Here is a 24,189-nt window from a genome sequence, read left to right on the forward strand (position 1 = left end):
TGCCTCATCCAGGCTTTTCTTGAAGACCCCCAGGGATGGTGCCTCCACCACCTCCCTGGGCAGCCCATTCCAATGGGAAATCACTCTCTCTGTGAAGAACTTCTTCCTAATATCCAGCCTATACCTACCCTGGCACAACTTGAGACTGTGTCCCCTTGTTCTATTGCTGGTTGAAATAAACCCACAAATCCATCAGGAAAATATAACCGAAGCAACGAAGTTGCCTCATGTTTCATCTTTCAGCTGATTACGTTGCCTTTGAAAATGCACATCATTTTATTTACTCTCTAGTCCTAAACAGTCACCATGTTCCATCTTCCTTGAAAAGAAACCTCTGTGAAAATGTAATGACACCTAATTAAATCCACAGTTGATTTAAGACACTTAAATATTTCTCGGCAAGCTAATGGATGTGAATAGGTCAAAAAGAAAAACAGAAGAGCAATTCCCAGTCATTTCAAACAGCAGATATTTGTAAACAACAGATACAATAGCATCACACAGAGAACAATAAGCTATTATGCAGGCAAAGCCAAGTGGAGCAGCAGTAATCCCCCTATTACATTTGTAGAAAGAGAAATGCACCAATGTTACAGTACCTCTATCTTCAAGTGGATTGCTAGCAAGGTTGATCGTATGGAGTCCTGAGTTGGGGTTATGGGCAAGGGCACTGGCTAGTTTCTGTGCAAAATCTCTGCAAGAAAAGAGAGGAAGAAAGAACCCTGTTATCTCCTCTATCTGCAGCACACTCAGAGGCTTAAATGCGTCAAGTGATTGCTAGCCAAAAGTGGTGTATCCTGCTGCACAGCAGTGACTGATTCTTCACAGTTCTAAACAATGCCTTTATAGCTAAATTGTTATCTTACAAAGTGAGTTGTTTTATTATGTGTTTGTTCTATGACCCAGCAGACAGAAGTGCATACAATCAAAGCTCAAGCTGCTTCTGATAAAGATCTGATGACTTAAAACAGGAGTTACACAGAATAACTGAAAGCACATCTTCCATCTCCTCCAAGCCACTCCAACAGGATATATATCAACTTGTGTATCACTGCCTCCTTTGCTCAGAAGCAAGTCCTCTCACTTGCAGCAGCACCCTACCAACAGTCAGTCAAACAGATGGGCTTTGCAGCATATCCAGCAGGAGCACTCTGAGTATTTCTGGTCTCATAAAACAGCAGGCATAGCTCTCTCAAAAAACAATAGCACACCAATTAAATGGTGGTTGCCTGCTTCTTTTTACAGTAGGAAGCATCAAAGCAGGTAACTGACTGAGCAGAACCCTAACAATGTGTCTCAAAAGAGAGGATGACACATATCAGATTTATAATGCTCACAACAGCTAGGACAGGTAGCACAGATAGCTTTGAACTACCAACTACAGTAGTTAGCTGTAGTAACACCATCTATCTCTGTTACAAATCCACTTGAGAGCCAAGGGAATACTGCATCATTTGAAAGTGTTTCACTGTAGCTGGGCTACCAGCACCCACAGCACTGAAGTTCAAAGCTAGCTTAGGTTTTCCTACACAACCACACTGTCAGAAGCTGGAGACATGTTCCTTGCCTTATGTCAGAATACTGTTGGCTGTTATCAGCTCCAAGGCAAATCCTCAAACCTATCCTACCTACTAAGAAGCTTCCACATATTAAGCAACTAACCCTACTGTGAGCACTTGCTAAAGCAAGACTCTAATTTTGATGTTCTTACTTCACCTGAGTTAGACATTGAGGCAGAAATAAAAAATGTGCCTTGATCTCTCTTCTCTCTTTGCCTTGATCTCTCTTCTCTCTTTGCCTTGAAATACATTATCTTACTTCTTGTAGACCAGTGGTGGTGAAATACCAGCTGCACTGCTAGGAGAGTTACAACTAACAATGCCTTCTTCCTTTGAGATAGATCCTACCATAAAACCAGTAGATTAGTCTGGGTGCTTAGAACTGCAGTGCAAGTAGCATCCTTTTCCAGATACTGGAAGAGAGTGGAGATTGGACAGCAGTAGCCTCAATAGCTATTGGTTCTCTGATGTTGCAATGTGTACCTGAGTACAGAGATTGTCAATGAAAGTTTAGTTTCCCCTTTGAAACCTCACATCCTTAAACAGGCTGTGGGGCTAGAACAGGCTCTGGAACTGCAAAATAAATGATGCCTCTAGGAAAAGTGTATCCTTCTCTTAAAACACAGACAGCATCTGAATACAAGCACTCAACACAAAGAAACTCTGGGCTTGAATCTCTGCCACCTGACAGGCCTCAGGGTATCCTGTATTGCTACCAGCTGCTGCTGCTGCAGAAGACTACATATCTCCTGCAGGTCCTCAGTTACATTTGCCAATACTCTATGGATATTCTCCAGTATTTCAAATGGCACTAGGTGCCTCTGCTGAAGCATCTGAATCAAGTTTCTTGTGTCCAGCCAAGAAAAAATGAGATTTTGAGTTAAAAAACAAACCCAAAAAATCTACCCTTTCTTCATGGTGAATTTCCTCCTCTTCCTTTATTCCAAACAGACTCTTATCATTACAGTATTCTGCCTACACCTCCAGGCTTGTTTACAAATCCTTCTCCACCTTTTGCTACCAATATAGGCAGGATTACCAGAACATTTTTGGACAGCTGAGGTATATGTGAGCTACTTAGCAAAAGCATAGTAAATCAGCTGCCACTGGAAAGCACTGAATTACCTATGCAAGGCACATGGGACTCCAAGGCTCATTTTAGGAAAAAATAATTCAACTTCACCACTCCCTGTGCAGCCTCCACCATAAATAGCAGTACCTGGGCTCTGCTCACTGAGCAACATCCCTCACTCTCCTTTGTCCACTCCATCACAGAGTTTTGATTGCACAATTCATGGAGAGAGCATGCAATGTAAGCCTGAGACTTGTCCTATAAAGCATCAAACTTGCGTTGTGTACATTTCACAGCCATGCTTGCCTGAACTTAATGACATTCAAACTTGGAGGTAAAGCCCAAAAAAGACTCAGTTTAACTACATGTATGGCAGAGTAAGCATATTTTACCAGGAATAATATTACTACACATCTGGAAATCTCAAACAAAACAGTTCCTTAAGATCTTTCCAGATAGCATGCCTGTAATAGATGAAAGAGAGTACATGTACGTGGAAGGAATTAACACTATTAGGTCTAAGGACAATCAGAGCCCATCCAGCAGGGAAAGATGAGATGCAACATCAATGCCCAAGGCACTCTGGGTACCAGCAGCTGACACCTCTGATGTTCCCCCTCCTTTTGGAACAGAGATGCAGAAGATGATGTGAAAAGTCAGAAGGGACAACCTGCCTACCAGCTTCCATAGAGTACATAAGTACAACAAAGAGAGGATTTTCCATCAGTTCTTACAAACAGGCCTTTGCAGGCTGAAGAATTTGGTTTTGCAGTTTCATGGAAATTAATAATCTGGTCTTAACATATAGTCCCCTTCCTCTAAAACATCTCAGGGGTGTAACTCTCTTCCTCAATGATTCTTCTTTCCTTGAAATATGGATATCATCTACTTAAGTTAACACACTTATCAAAACACTGGTGCTTGCTATATGCTTTGAAGCCATCCAACATAATCTAGAATTCACCATTTAAAGCTGTTTAAAAAATAGCAAAAAAATAGCCTCAGCTGGGAGGATGACAAGTACTTATGGGGCCATGGCCCAAACCCAATCTCAAAGAACCGAGTGGCTGAAGATAGAAGGAACAAAAGCCATCTTAAAACTGACTCTGCTGCAGGAAGAAGTATGCTACTGAATCTGCTTGGGTTGTTTCTCAAAGCGTTGTTCGTGGGAGCTTTCTTAAGCCTGGCTTGGCACTCTGTCAGAGCTCATTAGACGTGACTGGTCTGTAAGCTGTGTGAAGGCAGATCCCCAGTAACAACAGGATTTCCTCCTAGCAAGCAGATATGGTCAACAGCAAAACTGACAAACACGTCCTTGACAAAACCGGACAGACAATGCTGATGGGAGCAGATACACACCAAGGCAAAATGCCAAATGCTGTGCATGTAGAGGGAGACATGAAAACCAAAGACACACGTTGATGATCTGTCAGGTCTTGTTAACACTCAAGCCAGTTAATCCAACTGTGATGAGTTAGGGTAGGTGATGTGCAGAGGTAGTCAATGTGTCGTTTAATGACTAGCACTGGATTTCACAGCACATACCACAAGAAAAACAAAGCAAAAATCAGGTGTTTGAATGACAGCTATTAAAGGCAGTGCACTAGGTGAGCAGAAACTTTGGGTGTAATTCCAAACTTCACCCCAAGTTTCCTGTGCCATTTTGGTAATTTTCTTTTAAAGGTATTTCAGTGCAAAATCCATTAAAAAAAAAAAAAAGATCCAAACAGTGGGCAAGGAGAAGATGTGAAGCACACAAAATATTTTCCCTGTGCTTTCCTGTCTTTATTTGTAATTCATTATAATCTTCTCCTTCTCCCACTGTGCTAGTTAGAAGCAAGCTGGAATGTTTTGGTAAAAGAACTTGATAACAGGCAGTGGAATGAAAAACATGGTGTCAACTTCTCTCACAGTTACACTGAGAACTCTGGGAAGAAGAAAGACTTTTTTTCTCCATTTTGTCCTTCACTTCTGCCTTTGCCTTCAGACCTAGTCACATCTCATTAACCTTGCTGCCACTAACCTTGCTCCCTAACCTCTTGGCCGCACCTCTCTTCTTCCTGAGAACTGGGGTAAGGTTGAGAGGGCCGGGGGAGGTGTTGGGGTGGTTTGAAAGCCCCTCCTGGGGACCTTGGTTTCTGGGAGGGGAGTTGTGCTTTTGTATTGTTTATCCTTTGTATATTTCTGTATATAATTGTATATAACTGTATATATTGTAAATAGCTGCTTGTAAATTCTGCTAGCTGTAAATAAATTGCTTCATCTATATTCCCAGGGTCCGTCTGAGTTAGCTGGGGCAAATACAAAGTGTGGGGGGGCGGGTAAGAGCCCAAACCATCACACCCACCTTTCCACTGCTTTCTCTATTAGCATAAAAATTCATTTGCACTAGAGTTTATCCTGTGTACACAGTCTTGGATACTACACTGACACTAAACCAAGCTAAAAATACTTCCACCTGAGCTAGTTTGTAATTTGCACTCTACTTTTATTTCCTATGAGGGGAAAATAAACCACAACAACACGCAGCCTATTACTGCATTTAAAGCATGTGCAAGGACTAAACTGTATGGTTAACCTCTATGTATCTTTCTTTCAAGACTATGGCAAGGCATTAAACTTAATTACCTACTTTCTTGTTTCTTTAAAGAAAGGTTGCTAATCTAGGAGTCCTCTTACATTTGATCAGACTGCAGTCCATGGTTAAGATAAAACCAGCTCTCTTGGGAACAAAACAATAATTCAAGATGCAATAGTAGGCATTTATAACAAAACCTCAAACACTTTTTTAAATTATAAAAAGGTGTTCACACTTCTATTTGCAATCATATCAGGAGAGGAACAGTGGGAGCTGATTTAGGGTTTATACTCTTATCCAATTGATTTTGCTCCTCTTAAACCAACTCTCGAGGCAGAATTTTAAACATCATCAATTGAAAGGAATTTCTTAGAGATAAGCAACCTCTGGAAAACCTAGTAAAAAGCTTGTGACTACAGACTCCTCAGAACAAGGTAGGCACAAGGTAGCACAAGACTGTTTTAATGTTTATTCTGGCTAACACACATCACACATCCATTTCACTAGAAGTAAGCAGTAACTAATGTGACTAATTGAAAGGAATTACTTACGTTCTAAGCCCAGCATTCTCTAATACCAGTTCTTCCAATCGATTGGACCTACTCACCACTCGCAGTATCTGCTCACAGACATCAGTGGACTGCCACAGAAAAGACAGAGCAGCATTAAAGAACGTAAATATGAAACAGATGGTTGTTGAATTATAGGCTGCACATCATAATAGGATCCAGGCCACAACCATCTTCTTGTTGTACATCAGTAACAAGCAAAAATACCAGAAACATCCAAGAGAGACTCAGGTGGCAACACAGGACTTCTGGAAAAGACTCAGAGAAACAAGAAGCAAACTAAAAGCAATTTGCTGATGAAACAGGCCACCTAATCATAAGGGGGTAGATATTTTTTTTAATGGTAGTAAAATCTCCAAACCCCCCAATTCAGGAAAACAAACAAACAAGCTCACTGAGTTTTGGGAGAAATCTTGTTCACCTGCATGAAAGCCTTCAGAAGAAAGTGGCAACAAGTGCAAAGGAAAGTAAAGCCTTACCAGGGATGACAGCTAAGCATAAAGATGTTACTAGGTAGCAAAAAAGAACCTCCAGAGAAAGAAAAACCCAGAAGGAAAAAGCACTCCAGCTACAGGTCCTCCATAGACTGCTAAGCACTACTGCTTAAGGGTCAGTGTACTTCTGCATGAATTTTGCCAAACTAAATAGAAGCAAATCCTGTCTCATGATCTCACTGTTGGATTCTAGAATCTGCATGGACATTTGCAAGTATCATGAGCAAGACACAGTAACAAAGGGGTTTGTTTGCTGTGGTCATGCAAACAGAGATAAACCCAAAAGCTATACAGTGAATTCTGTACCTCGTCATCTTTTATTAGCAATCTTTTTATTTAGCTTCTAGATCTGGCCTTTTTTCTGCTTTTCCCCTCCCAACAACAGACAGCAGCCAAAGTTCACGTGATGTCCAAAGCTGAATTTCAGTCATGACCGTGACATGCTGAAACCATTCTGTTATTTGCCTTTCAGAACAGCAATGTCACGTTCACACCTGGGACATCTGCCTCCCCAGTGGATGCTTTCTAGTTTGTTTGGTGGTTTTCATTTGGTTGTTTTGGTTGACTGGTTGCTTTTGTTTTGGTCTTTTTTTTATCTAAATGAATCTTCCCTAAAAAGAAAAAATAACACCTGCTCTACCAAGCACAAAAATCCTGATAGTCCTTTGTATAGTAGAGGCCATGGTTTTTTTCCCTGAATACTGTCAACTCAGCCATCTTCCCAGTTCTGAGGGAGCTGGGGTTGTTTAGCCTGGAGAAGAGGAGGCTCAGGGGGGAACCTCATTGCTGTCTACAACTACCTGAAGGGACATTGTAGCCAGGTGGGGGGTGGCCTCTTCTCCCAGGCAACCAGCAACAGAACAAGGGGACACAGTCTCAAGTTGTGCCAGGGTAGGTCTAGGCTGGATGTTAGGAGGAAGTTCTTCCCAGAGAGAGTGATTTCCCATTGGAATGGGCTGCCCAGGGAGGTGGTGGAGGCACCATCCCTGGAGGTGTTCAAGAAAAGCCTGGCTGAGGCACTTAGTGCCATGGTCTAGTTGACTGGCTAGGACTGGGTGCTAGGTTGGGCTGGGTGATCTTGGAGGTCTCTTCCAACCTGGTTGATTCTATGATTCAATCTTTGCCTTCCATAATTTGATAATTCAGAATATTATCACAATGCCTCTACAGCACTATGATTGCAAGTGGAAATTTTCATGGACATACTATAAAAGCACTACGGATGCTTTCTATCAAACACAATGTCAGGGCAGGCCTTGTGAAGCACAAAGCATTTGATGGCCTCCAGATATGTCTGACCTCATACTGACCCTCAGCATTGTTCCTATGGCATAGATTTACTGTTCAACAACTTGCATTCTCCTGGTGGATATGACTGAAAATGGAATGTGTGAAAGATAAAATGTTTAGGGTTTTGGGTTTTTTTAAAGGAACTGATAGATTTTGAGGACTGACAAAGTTTATTTGCTTAAAAAAAAAAGTTGCAAAGAATGAAGGGGGAAAAAAAAAGCCTTTCACATACAAAGAGATAGAAAATATGGGCAGCTGTTCTCCTAAGCAAACTACATCAGCCAGTCTTCTAACTAAGCAAACTATCTCATTTCATTGAAGCAGAAACTATGTGCATTGTACCTTTAACAATACTTATTTTAACAGCAAACTACAACAGCATTAAAACCACTCAAAGTCTCATTCCACACATAACTGCAAGTAAGTTATCCCAACAGGAAAGAAAAGTTTTTTGCTTACCCTTCATTCAGAAAGCACAAAAGTCAGTTTCTATTGAATTTTCATGGAAAATGATAGCTTAGAAATTCAATGACAGCATTTTCAGATAAATAGAACTGCACCAATTTAAAGAAGGTGAGACTCAACCTTTGTTTTTAGGAACAAAAGTTACCTGAAGCATTCATGAAAGCACTTTCACAAATCACTAACCCTACCTGTGACTATCAACTTTCAAATTTAGAAGAAATAGTGTATTCTTACACATTACATATATAAAAATGCCATCTAATTCCTGATTTTTCTGGCACGTTCTTCAGTAGTCCTACTTGTTTAGATTAGCTCCCATTTAGCTTTTTCAGAAAGAAAAATAATGAGGACCAATATCAATGTCATATATTACTACATGTTTATTGCTATACAAGGTTAGTTTCAGACAACTAGGACAAAAAAATGAAATCAAGTTCAAATGAAAACTACAAGGAAAAAAATATGCTTTACATGTAAGAAAAAAAAAATCAAAACAACAGAATCCTGAAACTTTCATTCTACCTCCAGAAAGCACCTGAGATTTCTGGCTGCTTTAAAGTTAGCTTCCTATTTAGTCACTCAATACAGTTTAGGGGTCGCTAGCAACACCTAAAGAGGCAGTTTTACAGGCTACTGTTATTATCCACTGAAGTTTTCAAACTTTATTAGCTTGAAATTTTGACAAGACTTGCTCTTGGCAGTGTTTCTAGGCCATGAATTAACTATATAAATTTTCCTGATATGATTCAGGGGTGGGGGGAGGATGGGGGAAGTTCAACAGAATGCCCAGTTACACTTGCCTAAAAGAGGTCTCCTTGGAAAAATGTCATAGGATCCTCTAAAGCAAAGCACAGTCTGGGAGGAGCAGGCATAATGTTTCAATTCATTACTTACTAATTTCAGATCCTTGGAGGACAGCTTAGTAAACCATTGATTGTATTCCAGAGCCGCAACTATAGGTATTAAGTCTCTAGAAAAAGAAAAAAACACATTTTAACTGTTGGCTTTGGTCACTGGAAGCAATGTCTTAAGTGTTCTTCCACATCTAATTCCCCCTGCTTTTACAATGCTAATTTCCTGCTATCCTCATTACAGAAAGGTCTGTATTCTGAACACTGAACACCACCAGCAGCTGTGTGTCTTCCTCGTGTTCTAGTGCAAAATTCTAACTGGCCAATTGACATCCATTCTAGCATGATTTTTCTTAACTCAGGGATTTGTCTGGGCTGCCATTCCAACTTTAAGCACTACTTTTTCTTCAGACTGTGATATATTTAAGCTTCTTAATCACCTCTAATTATAATTTAGCATGACGCTAAAAAGCTTCTTGGCAGTCTGATGATTTACTATAATTCCATGACTGAATGCTTCTAGAGAACACCTCCTTGTCTCATCTCTATAGTTAAAATTCCCCCAGGAAGCAGAAGACCTGCAAAAGCATAATGTGACTTTCAGCACAAACCCTCCTTAATTGTAAAAAGGGATTTTGCAAATGAAATTCTAAATTATTCCCATTTTCTTCACGCCAAGCCTCCTAATGTGATCTGCTCTCCCTCTGTTAAGTCTCTCCAATAACAGATGTTGATAAATGTCATATCTGTACAGAAGCCCCCAGCAGAATCATTCATCAAGCACTCACACACCATTTAGCATCACGGCACTCTGATCATTTTGATGTAACGTATTAAATACATATATACATTGGGACTTAACAGCTACTTAGTAAACCCTTGGGTTTATAATGGAACAAAGACTTGCAATATACATGAACTTACTAGACCAGCAAAATACTGCCATACAAGCCTCAGGTTTTTTGCAGAGAGAAATGTAGAAGTATTCACTTTTACAAGTCAGTCCCACTCTCCCCATGACATGTATAGGTAGGCACAGGTCTGTACTAAACACGCAGCATCCTCCTCCTATCTTCTTTTCCTTTCCTCCATTTTTCCTTCTACAAACATTCAGACACTTCTAGGTGGTTATTAAACACATAGGAAAGCCAAGAGACAAGGCAACATCGTAAGGACAAGCCTTCAGTAGGCTATATTGGGAACTGCAACTGCTAGATTTGGAAGTACAAGCCCATCACTAAGGTAACAGTAAGAAGGTGCACGATTTTGCAGCAAAAGACTGAAGCCCACCAACTGCAAAGCTTATGCAAACAGACAGTTTTCACACTCCTGCAGAGGAACTAGTGTGTGCTGCCCTTCAAGGACTAAGCTTGTTTTCCAGCCTGTTCACAGCACACATCAAGTCTCATGGTGAATTAATTTCCACTTATCAGCTTCACAAAGTATGTAGACTTGTTTCCATCTACCACATTGTTTTTATTCCTACACATGTGTGCTTTATCTCCACATAAAGTAGTAACTGACTAATGCAATGCTTGGGCTGCGTGGGGGGTGGAAAAATCAACCCAGAAGTATTTTCCCCTTAGATTGGGCAGGCAGGAACCTTGCTATGGAGTAAGGAATGTCCATATGGAGTTTGTTTTTCCTTTGCCTTCCCCTGCAATGATAGGTGAGAAGGTAATGAATCAGTAGCTTTGACATCCCTATTGCTAGTGCTTTCACCTTGGCAGTTGAATGAACATAGAAGTTAATTATCAGGTGTAATTTTGGTTTATCTGCTCAGTGGTAACCCACCAGCCACAGCCGATGGTGAATGCTGCAGGGCAAACACTGGACAGGCTGACAGTACCACGGTCACACTGGTGGAGCAGAGATGGTCACACTGTGGATCGACACCTCCAAAAGAGGTAGGAGGCACCCTCAGTAGATGTATCTCAGCCATTAGCATCAGCACCAGTTCCTCCAAAGGAATGGAAGGACAACAATCAGGGATCACTGGTTGCAAGCATTAACATTACCAGGGAGCTGGTAAGCCATGTTGGAGGGGTGCAAGAGCTCAGTACCTTCTAGGCAGGAGTGACTGCCGACAGAATCAGCCTGAGGCCACTCCTTTCTTCTCTCTCCTCCCCAAGCCTTGGTTGGTCATAGCTGAAGGGCAGGAGGTGCCCAGAGCCAGTGGGAAATCAATCCCACTTTCAAGGAATTGAAGAAACATCACTGCAGCAGAACATGAGTGCTTTGGAACAAACTGATCCAGCTGATTTGCAAATTCTTATCTTTAAATAGTTTAGTCTTCAGCTGTACTCAAGGCCTGTTTGTTCAAACCCTAGACAAGCAGGGATGCTGGCACACTTCAGTAACACCAACTGCTTAAACACACACACGACTCCTTCTTTCCCACGTGCCTGAAGACAGTGGCACATTTTGCTGCAGCCTTATTGCCTAGAAACTTCACTTTATACCGTTCTACCATCTGTTTATTAAGAAACCACTTTGGTCTTGTTTTGTTCAGGTTTTTGAAGGTGTTTCTAATAAATGATGGTCTTTTAGGCATTTACATCTACTCCTCTTGTTTTGAGCTTGCTTTACCACATTGCACTTCTTGTTGAGGTTTCCTTTTCAAAATTATATGGAAGTTTATTCACTTTATTATATTCTAAACATGATGTTACCAATGATCTGAATTCTTTTGCAATATGCTATGAAAGAAAATTAGCAACCATTTCCAAAAGCAGGACCTTCTCTCAGCTTTCCCTCATTGAGCTGATCATATTTATTAGTTTACTAAACTACCACTCAGGATAAAGGAAGACAAAATGTAAATGTATGCCATCTTAAAAAGAAAACAGATTCTGTTCTGCTGGAATGCAGAAAATCTCTCCAAGCTTCACTAATGTCTTCACATTTTCTCAGCATCTCTGTTCCCCAATGTATTTAAGATGACAAGAAATCTAAACAGTGCAAAGAAAAAGAGTCTGACCAATCATGATTTCCTCAATTTTTCCAGTGTCCAAATATGCTAAAATCTAAGCAACACAGATGAAAATTATGCTACCAAGATAAGTTAGTCCTGCTCACTTCAAGTCTCTTTTTCTGTTGTTGTTGAACGATTCTATGGTTCACAGCGCAACATCATTTCAGATAAACCCTCAGAAGTCATGTTCCCATGTGGCAAGCCATGCTATGCACTCTAAATGTCAGACACTCTGGGAACTTAAATTCATCTATAATTCATGCCATCTTATGCTGACCTCTAACAGACTTTTACTTGAAAAACCACAGAGTGTTTGCTTTTGCAATGCACAGTCCTTGTATCTAGAGAACGGGAGCGCCCATTCTGCCTCGTTTCAGAGCTGCTACTCCACAACGTGAAGCAGATAGTTTTGGCAACCCCAAATATTAGGTGGGCAACATACACAACAGTCTCTCAAAATCCAAAGTACAACAACTCTTACTGTGCTAAATATATATATATATGTATATATATACTGTGCTCCTGGTGCTCCTGTAGGAGCAGGGAGGTCATTCTGTCCCTGCAGTCTGCACTGGTTAGACCACACCTTGAGTACTGTGTCCAGTTCTGGGCCTCCCAGTTTAGGAGGGACATTGAGATGCTTGAGCATGTCCAGAGAAGGGCAACGAGGCTGGGAGAGGCCTTGAGCACAGCCCTACGAGGAGAGGCTGAGGGAGCTGGGATTGTTTAGCCTGGAGAAGAGGAGGCTCAGGGGTGACCTTATTGCTGTCTACAACTACCTGAAGGGTGGTTGTGGCCAGGAGGAGGTTGTTCTCTTCTCTCAGGTGGCCAGCACCAGAATGAGAGGACACAGCCTCAGGCTGCACCAGGGGAAATTAAGGCTGGAGATGAGGAGAAAGTTCTTCACTGAGAGAGTCATTGGACACTGGAATGGGCTGCCTGGGGAGGTGGTGGAGTTGCTGTCCCTGGAGCTGTTCAAGGCAGGATTGGACGTGGCACTTGGTGCCATGGTCTAGCCTTGAGCTCTGTGGTAAAGGGTTGGACTTGATGATCTGTGAGGTCTCTTCAACCTTGGTGACACTGTGATATCATATAACACCCACATACATTCTTGAACTGACTGTGATCTCAGATACTAGTTAGTGTTTTTAAATAATAACAAAGTTTTGGCTTCCAAAAAAAAAGAGTTTTCTTGAAATTCCAACCCCAAACCTTTCACTCAGTCCAGACCTCAACAAATAGAGGCTTTCATCATAAGACAGATCCCATGGCATGTAAATGGCTCCAGAAGTATTTTGGATCTTTGAACTCACATGATCACAAGGCATTTAACAAAGACTTTTATTAACAACAGAAATTTATTTCCTTGGTGATTTCAATTTTGCAAGGTGTACTTCAATCAAAGCCTTCTCTGAAGCAACAAATTCAGGACTCTGTTTTTCAAAAGCCAAGCACTCACTCTAAGTAGCTGAAACATTCCAGATACTAAAATCTACTCTTTCCTAGTATCCTTCACTCCTATTAGAGTTTTCAAACACTTGATTTGTACTGAAGCCAGGTATCTGGAAGTCACTTTCTCAAGGATGCCTTGAGGCCTTCTCAACACTTCCATCTTGCCATATGTTTAAATCCTTCCTGTGTTATTGCCCCACAGCTGCTTGTGCTGAGTAGCATTTCTTTCCTTATCTTCTCCCAGTCAGGTTTAACCAATCAACCACTCTTTAGCCACAGCCACCACCCCCTAGTTGCAACCCTGTAGTCTTGAGTTACCCCTGAATTAGTTGACACAGGTACAAAAGCTTATCAGCTTTTTCATGGGATGCAGTGCAGACTGAGAACTCACCACAGAGGCTAAGTATTAGAGTGGGGGAGAGGTTTCACATGTTTACATCCTAGATAGCTTAAAGGGGCAAGGAATGATCTGGCAAAATACTCTTATTTACCTAACTCAAATTCTTAATTCTTCCACAGAGCTTTTCCAAAGAAACAAATGTTTTCTCTATCTTATTTACACTTTCTTAGTTCTGTCATCTTCCCTGTATAATGATGGATTTTAGTTAAGACTCTTTCCCATTTCCTCCTACTTAAACACCTTCAGATTCAACTTTGTTAGAATCCAATTTTCTCAGCCAGCTAAATTCAGTAAACCAAATACAACACTTTCAGTTAAGTTTCAGCATCTCATAGTAAAAATTACCCTCAATTAGTTCCTTTCTGGAAGTACACATTTTTGATAGCACTATTGTAAGTGGAGAAGCTACTGGCTGAGATTCAGTTGAACATCTTAAACCTTCTACTGACTTGCTGACAAAAATCATTTCCTTTACTGTGCTCACCATGAGAAAAAGATTCTGCAGAAGTAAAGAATGCATAATTTCCTTTTTTTGCTTTGCCTACCAGATGTAGTTGTATGTTTTCTCTGCTGAATCTGAGCTCTTGAATCTACCATCACAGGAAAAGTATCTATCTGCTAACTTTCTGGAATGCTTCCAATAGCAAAACATATTTATCTTCCCAGGCTCCTCAATGAAATGTGCCTCTGCTTGGGGCTTTCATGCAAAAACAGCAGCTTGGTGCTGAAAACTAGAAATGCTACAGATGGTTCTTTCAGAGGTCTACTCATTCAAGTAACACCTATAGGTAGGCCTATTCCACTTTAGCAAGGGCAGGCAAACCCTGTTATGAAGGTGAACAAAGAAAGTTTACAAAATATTATCATGATTACTGTACATTGCTTACCTGTGGTCAAGGTGGCTGAAGTCTTGCAAATTCAACTCCCTGGTATCTTGTGTCAGGTAAATCGTATCGACATCCTGTTAACAATACAAAACCAGAATAAACAGAACACCAAACCCCACATCTTTACAGAGTTCTTGGTTTGGGTTTTGTTTGGTTTGTTCCCCCCCCAAGTTATTATGGTTCACAATTTTTACAGTTAACTGAAAAGGGCTCCACAAAAGACAAGTACTTACCCACTGCACTTCTTCTCTGTAGGGAAACCCAAGCCAATCACAAACACAAGCATACATCTGCGAAAAGCCCCCTAAAAACATAACATAACAGTGAAATAAGCACAAAAACCATCTAAAAGGATACTGTGATATGTGAAGATCCAGTCTTTCAAAACTCACTTTCCTTTTCTCTCAGGAGACTGTCCATTGTGCTGCTGCAAGAAACTGAGACTATCCTGTCTTTGCCTGGCAGGCTGTAAAGAAGCTTAAAATAGAGCCTTCACCCACCAATCAGAAGTCTGCCCCATACTAATTACACCTTAAAACTAATTACACCTTTACCAGCTTCTGCCAGAAATAGAAGTTAACTTCCTGACACCACAATTCCAGCTTTTTTTTATATTTTGAGTCTTTAAATTCATTCTCACCACAAGGTCCCAGTTCCGCCACTGTCTGACTGTCCCACAGGGCCTGGAGATTAGCCAATCTTTCTGAAGGCTCCACAGTTACTTTCTTCAGAATCCTCCTAGATGCAAAAAGGCAGTGGGAGAAATAAAAATAACAATATTCAGGACCTTGGAAGCATTTCTAAATTCATAAATCTTTATTTCAAGTGAGATTTTAAATGAGTTTACAGAAAGTTCACAGATCAAGAGAAGTGATTCTCCCCCTCTACTCCACTCTGCTGAGATTCCACCTGGAACACTGCATCCAGTTCTGAAGCCCCTAGTACAAGAAAGATATGGGCATACTGGAATGTGCTCAGAGAGGGGCCACGAGGATCATCAGGGTGGAGACAGACTAAGAGAAGGGAGGCTGTTCAGTCTGGGGAGAAGACTCTGAGGAGACCTTATTGTAGCCTTCCAGTATCCAAAGGGGGCCTACAAGACAGCTGGTGAGGGACTTTTTAGGATGTCAGGTAGTGATAGGACTACAGGGAATGGATCCAAACTAGAGGAGGATAGACTCAAATTGGACATGAGGAAGAATTTGTTCGCCATGAGGGTGGTAAGACACTGGAAGGACTTGTCAATGAAGGTGGTAGAAGCCCCAACCCTGGAGGTTTTTAAAGCCAGGCTCAATGTGGCTCTGAGCAACCTGATCTAGCGTGAGGTGTCCCTGCCCACAGCAAGGGAGCTGGAGCTAGATGATCCTTGAGGTCCCTTCAAGCCCTGACAATTCTATGATTCTATAAATAATTACCAGCTCTAATAAAAATCCTCTGCCTAGAACTCACACACATCATGATGCCACCCAGCAGGAACAACCTTGGTGTCTCTTTGCAATGATAACTGTTTTCAATGACAAGATCACTTAAGCCAAAGAGACTTTTGACTCTCGACTAACACAGGGATGTCCAAAATAGGGGACACTTGGTGTTGCTGGTCACACTGAAACCACTGCTGTTTACACAGTAAGCACCACAGAGCTTTACCAAGAGCCACAAACTATGCTGAGCAGCTACTTGTGGCCTCTAGGCTGCACTCTAGATACCCAGCTCCAATATTTGTAGTTTGGTAGTGTTCCACTTCCCCTATACAAAAATACAAACCCTTACTACCTTTTAAGAAATTAAACTATCTGTTTTTGGAATGACAGGACTGCCTCACAGACTGCAGTATTCCATAAAGGTGAGGGAAATAAAGTATGTTAATGTGAGAAACCTCTTTACCTCCCTTTTGCTTGCTCTGGTCTTATATGAGCTGCCTAACTCCAGTATCTTTATTTTGGAAAGCATGAGAGCCAGAAATAGGATGTAATTTCTGAGAACGAAACTCTCCATATTAGAGAGCTAGACAGCATGGAGTCAGTCATCAGCAAGTTTGCAGATGACACCAAGCTGGGGGCAGATGTGACTGGGTTGGAGGGCAGAAGGGCTCTGCAGCGGGACCTTGACCGCCTGGACAGATGGGCAGAGTCCAAGGGGATGGTGTTCAATAGCTCCAAGTGCAGGGTGCTGCACTTAGGCCACAACAACCCCATGCAGAGATACAGGCTGGGGTCGGAGTGGCTGGAGAGCAGCCAGACAGAGAGGGATCTGGGGGTGCTGATTGATACCCGCCTGAACATGAGCCAGCAGTGTGCCCAGGTGGCCAAGAGAGCCAGTGGCATCCTGGCCTGCATCAGGAATGGTGTGGTCAGCAGGAGCAGGGAGGTCATTCTGCCCCTGTACTCTGCACTGGTTAGACCACACCTTGAGTACTGGGTTCAGTTCTGGGTCCCCCAGTTTAGGAGGGACATTGAGATGCTTGAGCGTGTCCAGAGAAGGGCGACGAGGCTGGGGAGAGGCCTTGAGCACAGCCCTACGAGGAGAGGCTGAGGGAGCTGGGATTGGTTAGCCTGGAGAAGAGGAGGCTCAGGGGTGACCTTATTGCTGTCTGCAACTACCTGAGGGGTGGCTGTGGCCAGGAGGAGGTTGCTCTCTTCTCTCAGGTGGCCAGCACCAGAACAAGAGGACACAGCCTCAGGCTGCGCCAGGGGAGATTTAGGCTGGAGGTGAGGAGAAAGTTCTTCCCTGAGAGAGTCATTGGACACCGGAATGGGCTGCCCAGGGAGGTGGTGGAGTCGCCGTCCCTGGAGCTGTTCAAGGCAGGATTGGACGTGGCACTTGGTGCCATGGTGTAGCCTTGAGCTCTGTGGTAAAGGGTTGGACTTGATGATCTGTGAGGTCTCTTCCAACCCTGATGATACTGTGTGATACTATAAATGCTCCAGCAATCTTCACAACAAAGTCCAGAGAATGTCTCAATGCCTTCACAGATGCCCAAGCATGCACAGCCTTGTAAGCCCTCTTCATTCTACTCATTTTGCCTACATCTTTCCCTGTGAGAGTGAGAGAGGCCTAGAACAGACTGCCCAGAGAAGCTGTGTAGTCTCCTTCGCTGGAGACATTCAAAACCCATGTGGATGCACTCCTGTGTGACCTACTCTAGGTGATCCTGCTCTGGCAGAGGGGTTGGACTAGATGATCTTTCAAGGTCCCCTCCAATCCCTAACATTCTGTGATTCTGTAATTCCTCGCATCATTACTGAGGCTTTATGGCAAATGTGCTCACAAATATTCACTTGTATGTGTTCTTATTAAAGAAAGAGCTTGATCTCCATTAACTTAGTTAATAATACTGCAAGTAAAAAAAGTTTGTGAACTTAACTTCTCTACATAAAGACGAACAATAAAGACATGCACATAACATGAAACATGTAAATACAGCTCCATGATTCACACTTAAAATCCAATACAAAAGCTCACTTTAAAAGATCAATGTGTTTTGAAAAACTTCACTTTCTCTAACACTGCTGAAGAGAATAGTAGTAGGGCTGCATAATAGTGATGAAGACAAGGCAAGGACAGAAGGAAGAAATAAAATAAAGAAAATTTTCTGAGAGCTGATGCAGGATGATAAAATTCAGAGTCGGAAATGCAAGGAAAAAAAAAAAACCAACAACAAAACCAGAAAACTCAACAAACAATAAAACTCCAAACAAACCAAACACTACAAAACCAAAGGCAAGAACAAAAAAAAAGGGTAAAGAACAAAAAAGCAGGGTAAAAAAAGCCTGAGGAGATGTATGATTCAAGGAGCCAGGTGCACAGCAGAAAGTGTATGACAAAACTGCCCAAGGCTCAGTTTTGAAGAACAAGGCTTCCAATCATGTGCATCATTTCACAGACTGTAAATAGGACTTTTCCCCTCCTCTCCCAACTCAGATTTTATTTCTAGGGGGAAAAAAAAATAAACCCAAGCCACTGAGTATCACAGCTGTTTATGAAGAAAGGAGTAAACTACAACAAAAAGCCTGAATCTAGGCTACACCTGAGGCTGGAGAGGTAATATGGTAGAATGGAAACTTAAGACTCAAAATAGCTGCATTACGCCTTCAAAACAAAGACTCTTTTGTCCTTACAGAGCATAGCTGTGCTCTGCAATATCTCCTCACCTCTATAAAACCTTAACACTTGCCTCAAGGTGTTTATTATACCTTCAGTGCATTTCTTATGTCAGGGTAGGGCAACCCACAAAAAGCGGCGACTTGTTACGCATTCCACGCAGTCTCTTGCCACAAGAAACGCATCCAAAGACACTTACACGGGTGAGAGTCCAGGGAATATCTTCCGGAGGCAGGTCCCAATGTGTGCCAGCACCTCATTCACATCCTCTGAGGATGCCATCTTCATGGAGATGTTACATTTCTCGGTTTCCATAATCAACTGTAATTTAGAAGGAGGATCATTTTGAATGCCAGCTGAATGCTTTGCATGCCAGTAGGAATCTGTTATTCTTCAAAGACACAACACAGCAAAACTCCAGGTAAAGTTTCCAAAAGATTGCCTTGAATGCACATGACCCCCACACTCAAACTTTGTTTTTCCTAACTGCTTCCCACGGGAATAAAAGTTTCAAAGGATCTTGACCTCAGCTCACACTTTGGAAACCAAAACTTTTCATAGCATTGTCCTCTTTTGAAACACATCCCAGAACAGCAGAAGAAGTGAGTGTAGCCTGACAGAAAACTATTGAACAAGCAGGGCCTGCTTCCTCCAGCAAAAAATAAAAGCTTTTAATAGCTCTGATCCTCTGGAAAAGCTCTCATGCTTTGATCTGTGCTGTTTAAGAAAATGCTATGGTAATGTATTGTCTCAGTTCAGATGAAGTATTATCTCAGCTGGCATAACTGTCCTGCTGTCTGAGAGATGCATGCTTCAGCAAGGGGGGAGTTTAAGATAAACCCATTTACAACCCATCTCTGTCATATATTGAGTGTTCACAATCAAATCAGTTTATTGTATGACTGACACATTAGGTCTGCTGCTGCCTTCAGATGCCTCACAGGAAGCAATGTTCCTGTCTTCTCCAGGGTGAATATTTGCCACAGGGCAAGTGACAAGTTTCTTTTAGATAAGGAGCTGTGCGTACAGAGCAAGAAGCTAACATCAGCAACAGAACAAGGGGACACAGTCTCAAGTTGTGCTAGGGGAGGTATAGCCTGGGTGTTAAGAGGAAGTTCTTGACAGAGAGAGTGATTGGCATTGGAATGGGCTGCCCAGGGAGGTGGTGGAGTCACTGTCCCTGGAGGTGTTCAAGAAAAGCCTGGATGAAGCACTTGGTGGTCTAGTTGACTGGCTAGGGCTGGGTGCTAGGTTGGACTGGATGATCTTGGAGGTCTCTTCCAACCTAGTTGATTCCATGATCAGGAATAAGTGCAGACAGACTGAACAAGAGGGGAGCTGGGTTCCCAGTTCATGTCTAGGGTTGTTACCAAAGATATAGGGTTGGACTTGATGATCTGTGAGGTCTCTTCCAACCCTGATGATACTGTGATACTGTGATATTTTCAAAGAGGCTATGTTATTCCAAAAATCACACAGAGACTCTTCACAACTTTCCCCACCAATTCAAATCCTTTCACAACCCATTGCAATCACTCCCTGAAGACAAAATAGCGAGTGGGCAATTTACTACTGTTTTTCAACATCACCAATATCAACACAACATTTCCTTATGTTACTCTGTCCATTTGCTCACTTGCCTTACAGTGGGAAGCTCTTCAAAGCTTTCTGAAAGATGCCTAGGCTACATTCTTCAGGTATCACAGATGTGCCACACTCTTTTTGCAGGAATAGCACAGTACCACGTATCACATGAGCAATGATTTGGGATTCTGCCTGCCTTCAGCCATAAGCCCTACATATTTAAAATGCTACTGAATGTAAACATGTGAAAATTTGGAAAATATTTGAGGAAAATGGTGTGCTAAGTGAGACTGCTGAAAATCCCTTGCAAACCCTACCTATGCCTCCAGGAATAACTAACATTAGCTGCCGTGTGTGCTAGTTTGAAGCTAGCTAGAATGTTTTGGTGAGAAGAACTAAATTACAGGCTGTAAAAGGAAAACAATGGTGATGTCTACTTCCCTTATAGGCCTGCTGAGATGTATAGGAACAAGAAATAAAAACATAGATAACCACTCTCACTTGGGCTGCTGGCTGAGCTGCATCTTACTCTCTAACCTCACCCTCCATTTTGGACTAATCCACTTTGCTTCCTAACCCCCCTGGCCGAACCTCCATTCTTCCCTGGGACTGGGGTAAGGTTGAGAGGGGCAGGGGGGAAGGTGAAGGGGTGGTTGAGAGGCCCTCCTGGGGACTCAGGTTCCTGGGAGGGGAGTTGTGTTTCCGTATTACCTCTTTTACCTTGTATAGTTCTGTCTATAACTGTATATACTGTAAATATCTCCTTGTATATTGTGCCAGCTGTAAATATAAGCTTCATTCACATTTCTAGAGCCTGCTGAGTCTAGTCTGGATGATTTCAAAAGTGTGGGGGGAGTGGGGAACACCTCAAACCATCACACCATGGCATTTTATTATCTTAAATGAATTAACCCACGAAAATATACATAAAATCTACAAAATGCCTCTCCTTTTAAAGAGCAAACATCTGGACTTTTTTCCCCCCCACTCTCCTTTAAGGAAAGCTTCAAAAGCCAGGTTAAAAAGATGGCATGCTAAACACAATCAGACCTTTCCAGCATTCAAATAAAGTGTCAGATGTTCTTGTTTTTAAAAATCTCTGTAAAAGCCAAATGCATGGGAAACACACAAAGACTCTGATACAACTGAACTGTCAAATCTTGTCAACATGTTCATCTTATGAATGAAAAACGTATCAAGAGGCATTCTTCTTTTCAGTATGTTCTCTTTGACAGTCACTTTTCTTGGGCACATAACTGGCTGTCAAATACATTTTGTGTTGTGTATAGTAAAGGCAATGAGAACAGTTGGAAGCAAACCACTTCTGCCTGCAATGTCAGCAGTAGCTTTTGGCTTCACCATAAAGTTAGACATCAGAGAAGCCTTTCAAGCTCGCATGGTGACAATTATACACTAGACACCATTGTTCTTTCATCTCTGAGACATCACTTACTAGACAAATGGAAGTTTGTATCATAATGTGTTGGAGGTGGGGAAAAAATTTATTTCTTATTGTCAAACTCACCTGCACACCACATTCCTAAATCTGACTCTTTAAATACTCATCATTAAGACTTCAAAGCACCATGAACATTAGAATGCAAACATACAGTGTGCTCACCAGATGGGGACAGCTGCATGTTAAAACACCACTCTCTTGACCAGAACAGATTCAGCAGTGAGTAAACAACTGTCATTTATCTAGAATACACTCACCTGTCCTGGTTTACTGGAAGTTACACCTTGGATTTCCAAATAGCTGAAAGTTAGTTCTAACTGTAGTTAAAAAAAAGAAAATGCCACATCAGTGCAAATGTCATTTTAAAGAGCAATTACACTTTTCAATGAGATTGAGAAATCTTGAGCAATGCTTCTGTTAACTTATATCAGTTTCTGTAATTGACACCAAGTATTCATTAACATCTGACTGCACTGTTCACTAAAAGAACATTGGCATTTGGTTTTACAGCTTCAAATGATAGGAATACCACATTAGATCTTTTACTGCAAGCCACAAGCACTTAAGTTTATAAGAAGACTCATAACAAAGTTTTACCATAAAGAGAATTGTTTATTCAATAACCTACTGATGTGCATTCTTGTCACTGACTAATCATTAATTACAATATTTACTTTCATTAGCTATACTGAACACAGAGAGGGAAAATTTTACTGCACAGAAGCTGAAGAGGTATACACACACCACTTTTTACACACACATATGGAAATAAAAATGCCATAGATGGATACAGATATAGATAAATAAACGCTCAAAACTGCCTCAGCATCTCTGGAAGTATGAGTGGAAACAATACATTTGCTTTGCCTGAGTGGGTTACCTGGACAACAGTCACAAAAGGCAGGGAAGAAGAGTGAACATACTGCATCCAAATGAAAGTTTGGAAGAAGGCAGAAAAGTTCTCTTCTCCAAGGACAAATCCAGGGCCACAGAGAGTGTGCTAAGATATGAATTCGAAACTATGCAGACAAACATCTTGACAGCTGAGATATGCAGAAAGAAACAAACTCCTGGACTGAATCACAACTAAAGGGTCAAGGCGTTCACATGGTCATTTCCTTTTATTTACCATTAAAACCATTGTAACTGAGCAGTTTGTGTTGCACAAAGTTTCCTGTACTTTATCTTATCCTAGGTTCACAGCCAGGGTGCTCCCAGGCTAACTGGCAAACACCATATTGTTCTATTTCTGTATTTGTGGCAATCTTTCTAAGGGTGACCCTGAATGACTCTTGGACTGTTCAGGGCTCAGCTTCTCTGCTGCAACAGCACATGAGAAAGGCAGGAATGGAGCAACCATAAGAATCAGCTTGCAACCATAAGAAACAGCTAAAAGTTTTCTAGAAAGCAGCAAGATCATAGAGAGAGCTCCTTAAATGTCACAGTCTCACTATCAAACCATTAAACAGTCACAGTGTTCCAGCAGGATGAAGTGGCCTAAAAATTTCCAATTAAATAGTTATAATTTAGAATTCCCTGGAATTTTGAGTGGTTTGCTGGAGTAGAAGACCTTTTTCTTTAGCATTTAGTTATGCTATCCACTTATAGCTGCAGAGATTGAAGTAATTATTACTATTTGTTCTTTGTTGCCTATTTCCTGAATCCTTTTTGTCTTTAGTTGCTCTCATGATCTGACAGCATCAGAGGGTACTTCTGTACGAAGTTCACCTTCCACCAAACACCTAACCTAACTATCAAACTTTACTCTGAAGGTTTTGAGAAGTCTCCACATGCTTTGTTTCACTTTTTCTGCTGCAGTTACAGTCTCCATAGCAAATGGTTTGTTTCAGACCACCACAGACAGGGGTGCTACCACAGCTGCTTATGAAGTGAGCATGCACATGGAACCAAGGCAGGAGAGATCAGATCAGCATTTTCCCAGCGCCCACACCAGTGCCCTGCATTTATCCAAGGGTAAGACACTCACTTCTCTTCAGGCCCCTTCTGTGTCTTATGTCTCAGTGGACACTGACAACCTTTTGTGACGATAGGACATAGCCCTGTGCAGTTCATTAAGGCAGAAAGAAGTTTTAAAAGAAACCAAATCAAACCACAATCCACAGCAGCTCTTGTTGGCTACTGGAGTATTCCAGACTACATATACAGAAGCGAAAGGTTCTTCTAATACCAATGCCAGTCAAATTAAACAAACACATGAGACTATTTAACAGTTGTTTACTCAAACCACCAAGCCATTTCAGATAAAAATGTGAAAACCTTCCTACTTTGCAAATTACTTACCTACCAGATTGAAAGGTTTTCCTTTTGCTCATGTACTGCAAATATATGCAAACATGTATATGCACACATCATCAAAAACTCTTTTCTACTCCTGAGAAAATTTACTCAGATCTAGACTCACTTGAGAATTCAGCCTGTAAAAATCCTCCTGAT

General features: G+C 41.6%; 1 protein-coding gene across 4 annotated transcripts in view; it reads right to left on the reverse strand.

Moving 5' to 3' along the window:
• The window catches only part of CARMIL1 (capping protein regulator and myosin 1 linker 1), a 244,731-nt gene that overhangs the window by 115,353 nt on the left and 105,189 nt on the right, over positions 1-24,189 (reverse strand). For all 4 annotated transcript variants that reach the window (XM_064150101.1, XM_064150102.1, XM_064150100.1 and 1 more), the window contains exons 4-11: positions 21,993-22,052; positions 18,892-19,013; positions 15,232-15,329; positions 14,825-14,895; positions 14,592-14,665; positions 8,922-8,997; positions 5,761-5,849; positions 600-694 (exon numbers count right to left, since the gene is read on the reverse strand). In XM_064150101.1, coding sequence (XP_064006171.1) covers positions 600-694; positions 5,761-5,849; positions 8,922-8,997; positions 14,592-14,665; positions 14,825-14,895; positions 15,232-15,329; positions 18,892-19,013; positions 21,993-22,052 — 685 coding nt within the window. The remainder of the gene's footprint in view (positions 1-599; positions 695-5,760; positions 5,850-8,921; positions 8,998-14,591; positions 14,666-14,824; positions 14,896-15,231; positions 15,330-18,891; positions 19,014-21,992; positions 22,053-24,189) is intronic.

Source organism: Pogoniulus pusillus, chromosome 10 (genome assembly GCF_015220805.1).
Source record: "Pogoniulus pusillus isolate bPogPus1 chromosome 10, bPogPus1.pri, whole genome shotgun sequence".
NCBI lineage: Eukaryota > Metazoa > Chordata > Aves > Piciformes > Lybiidae > Pogoniulus > Pogoniulus pusillus.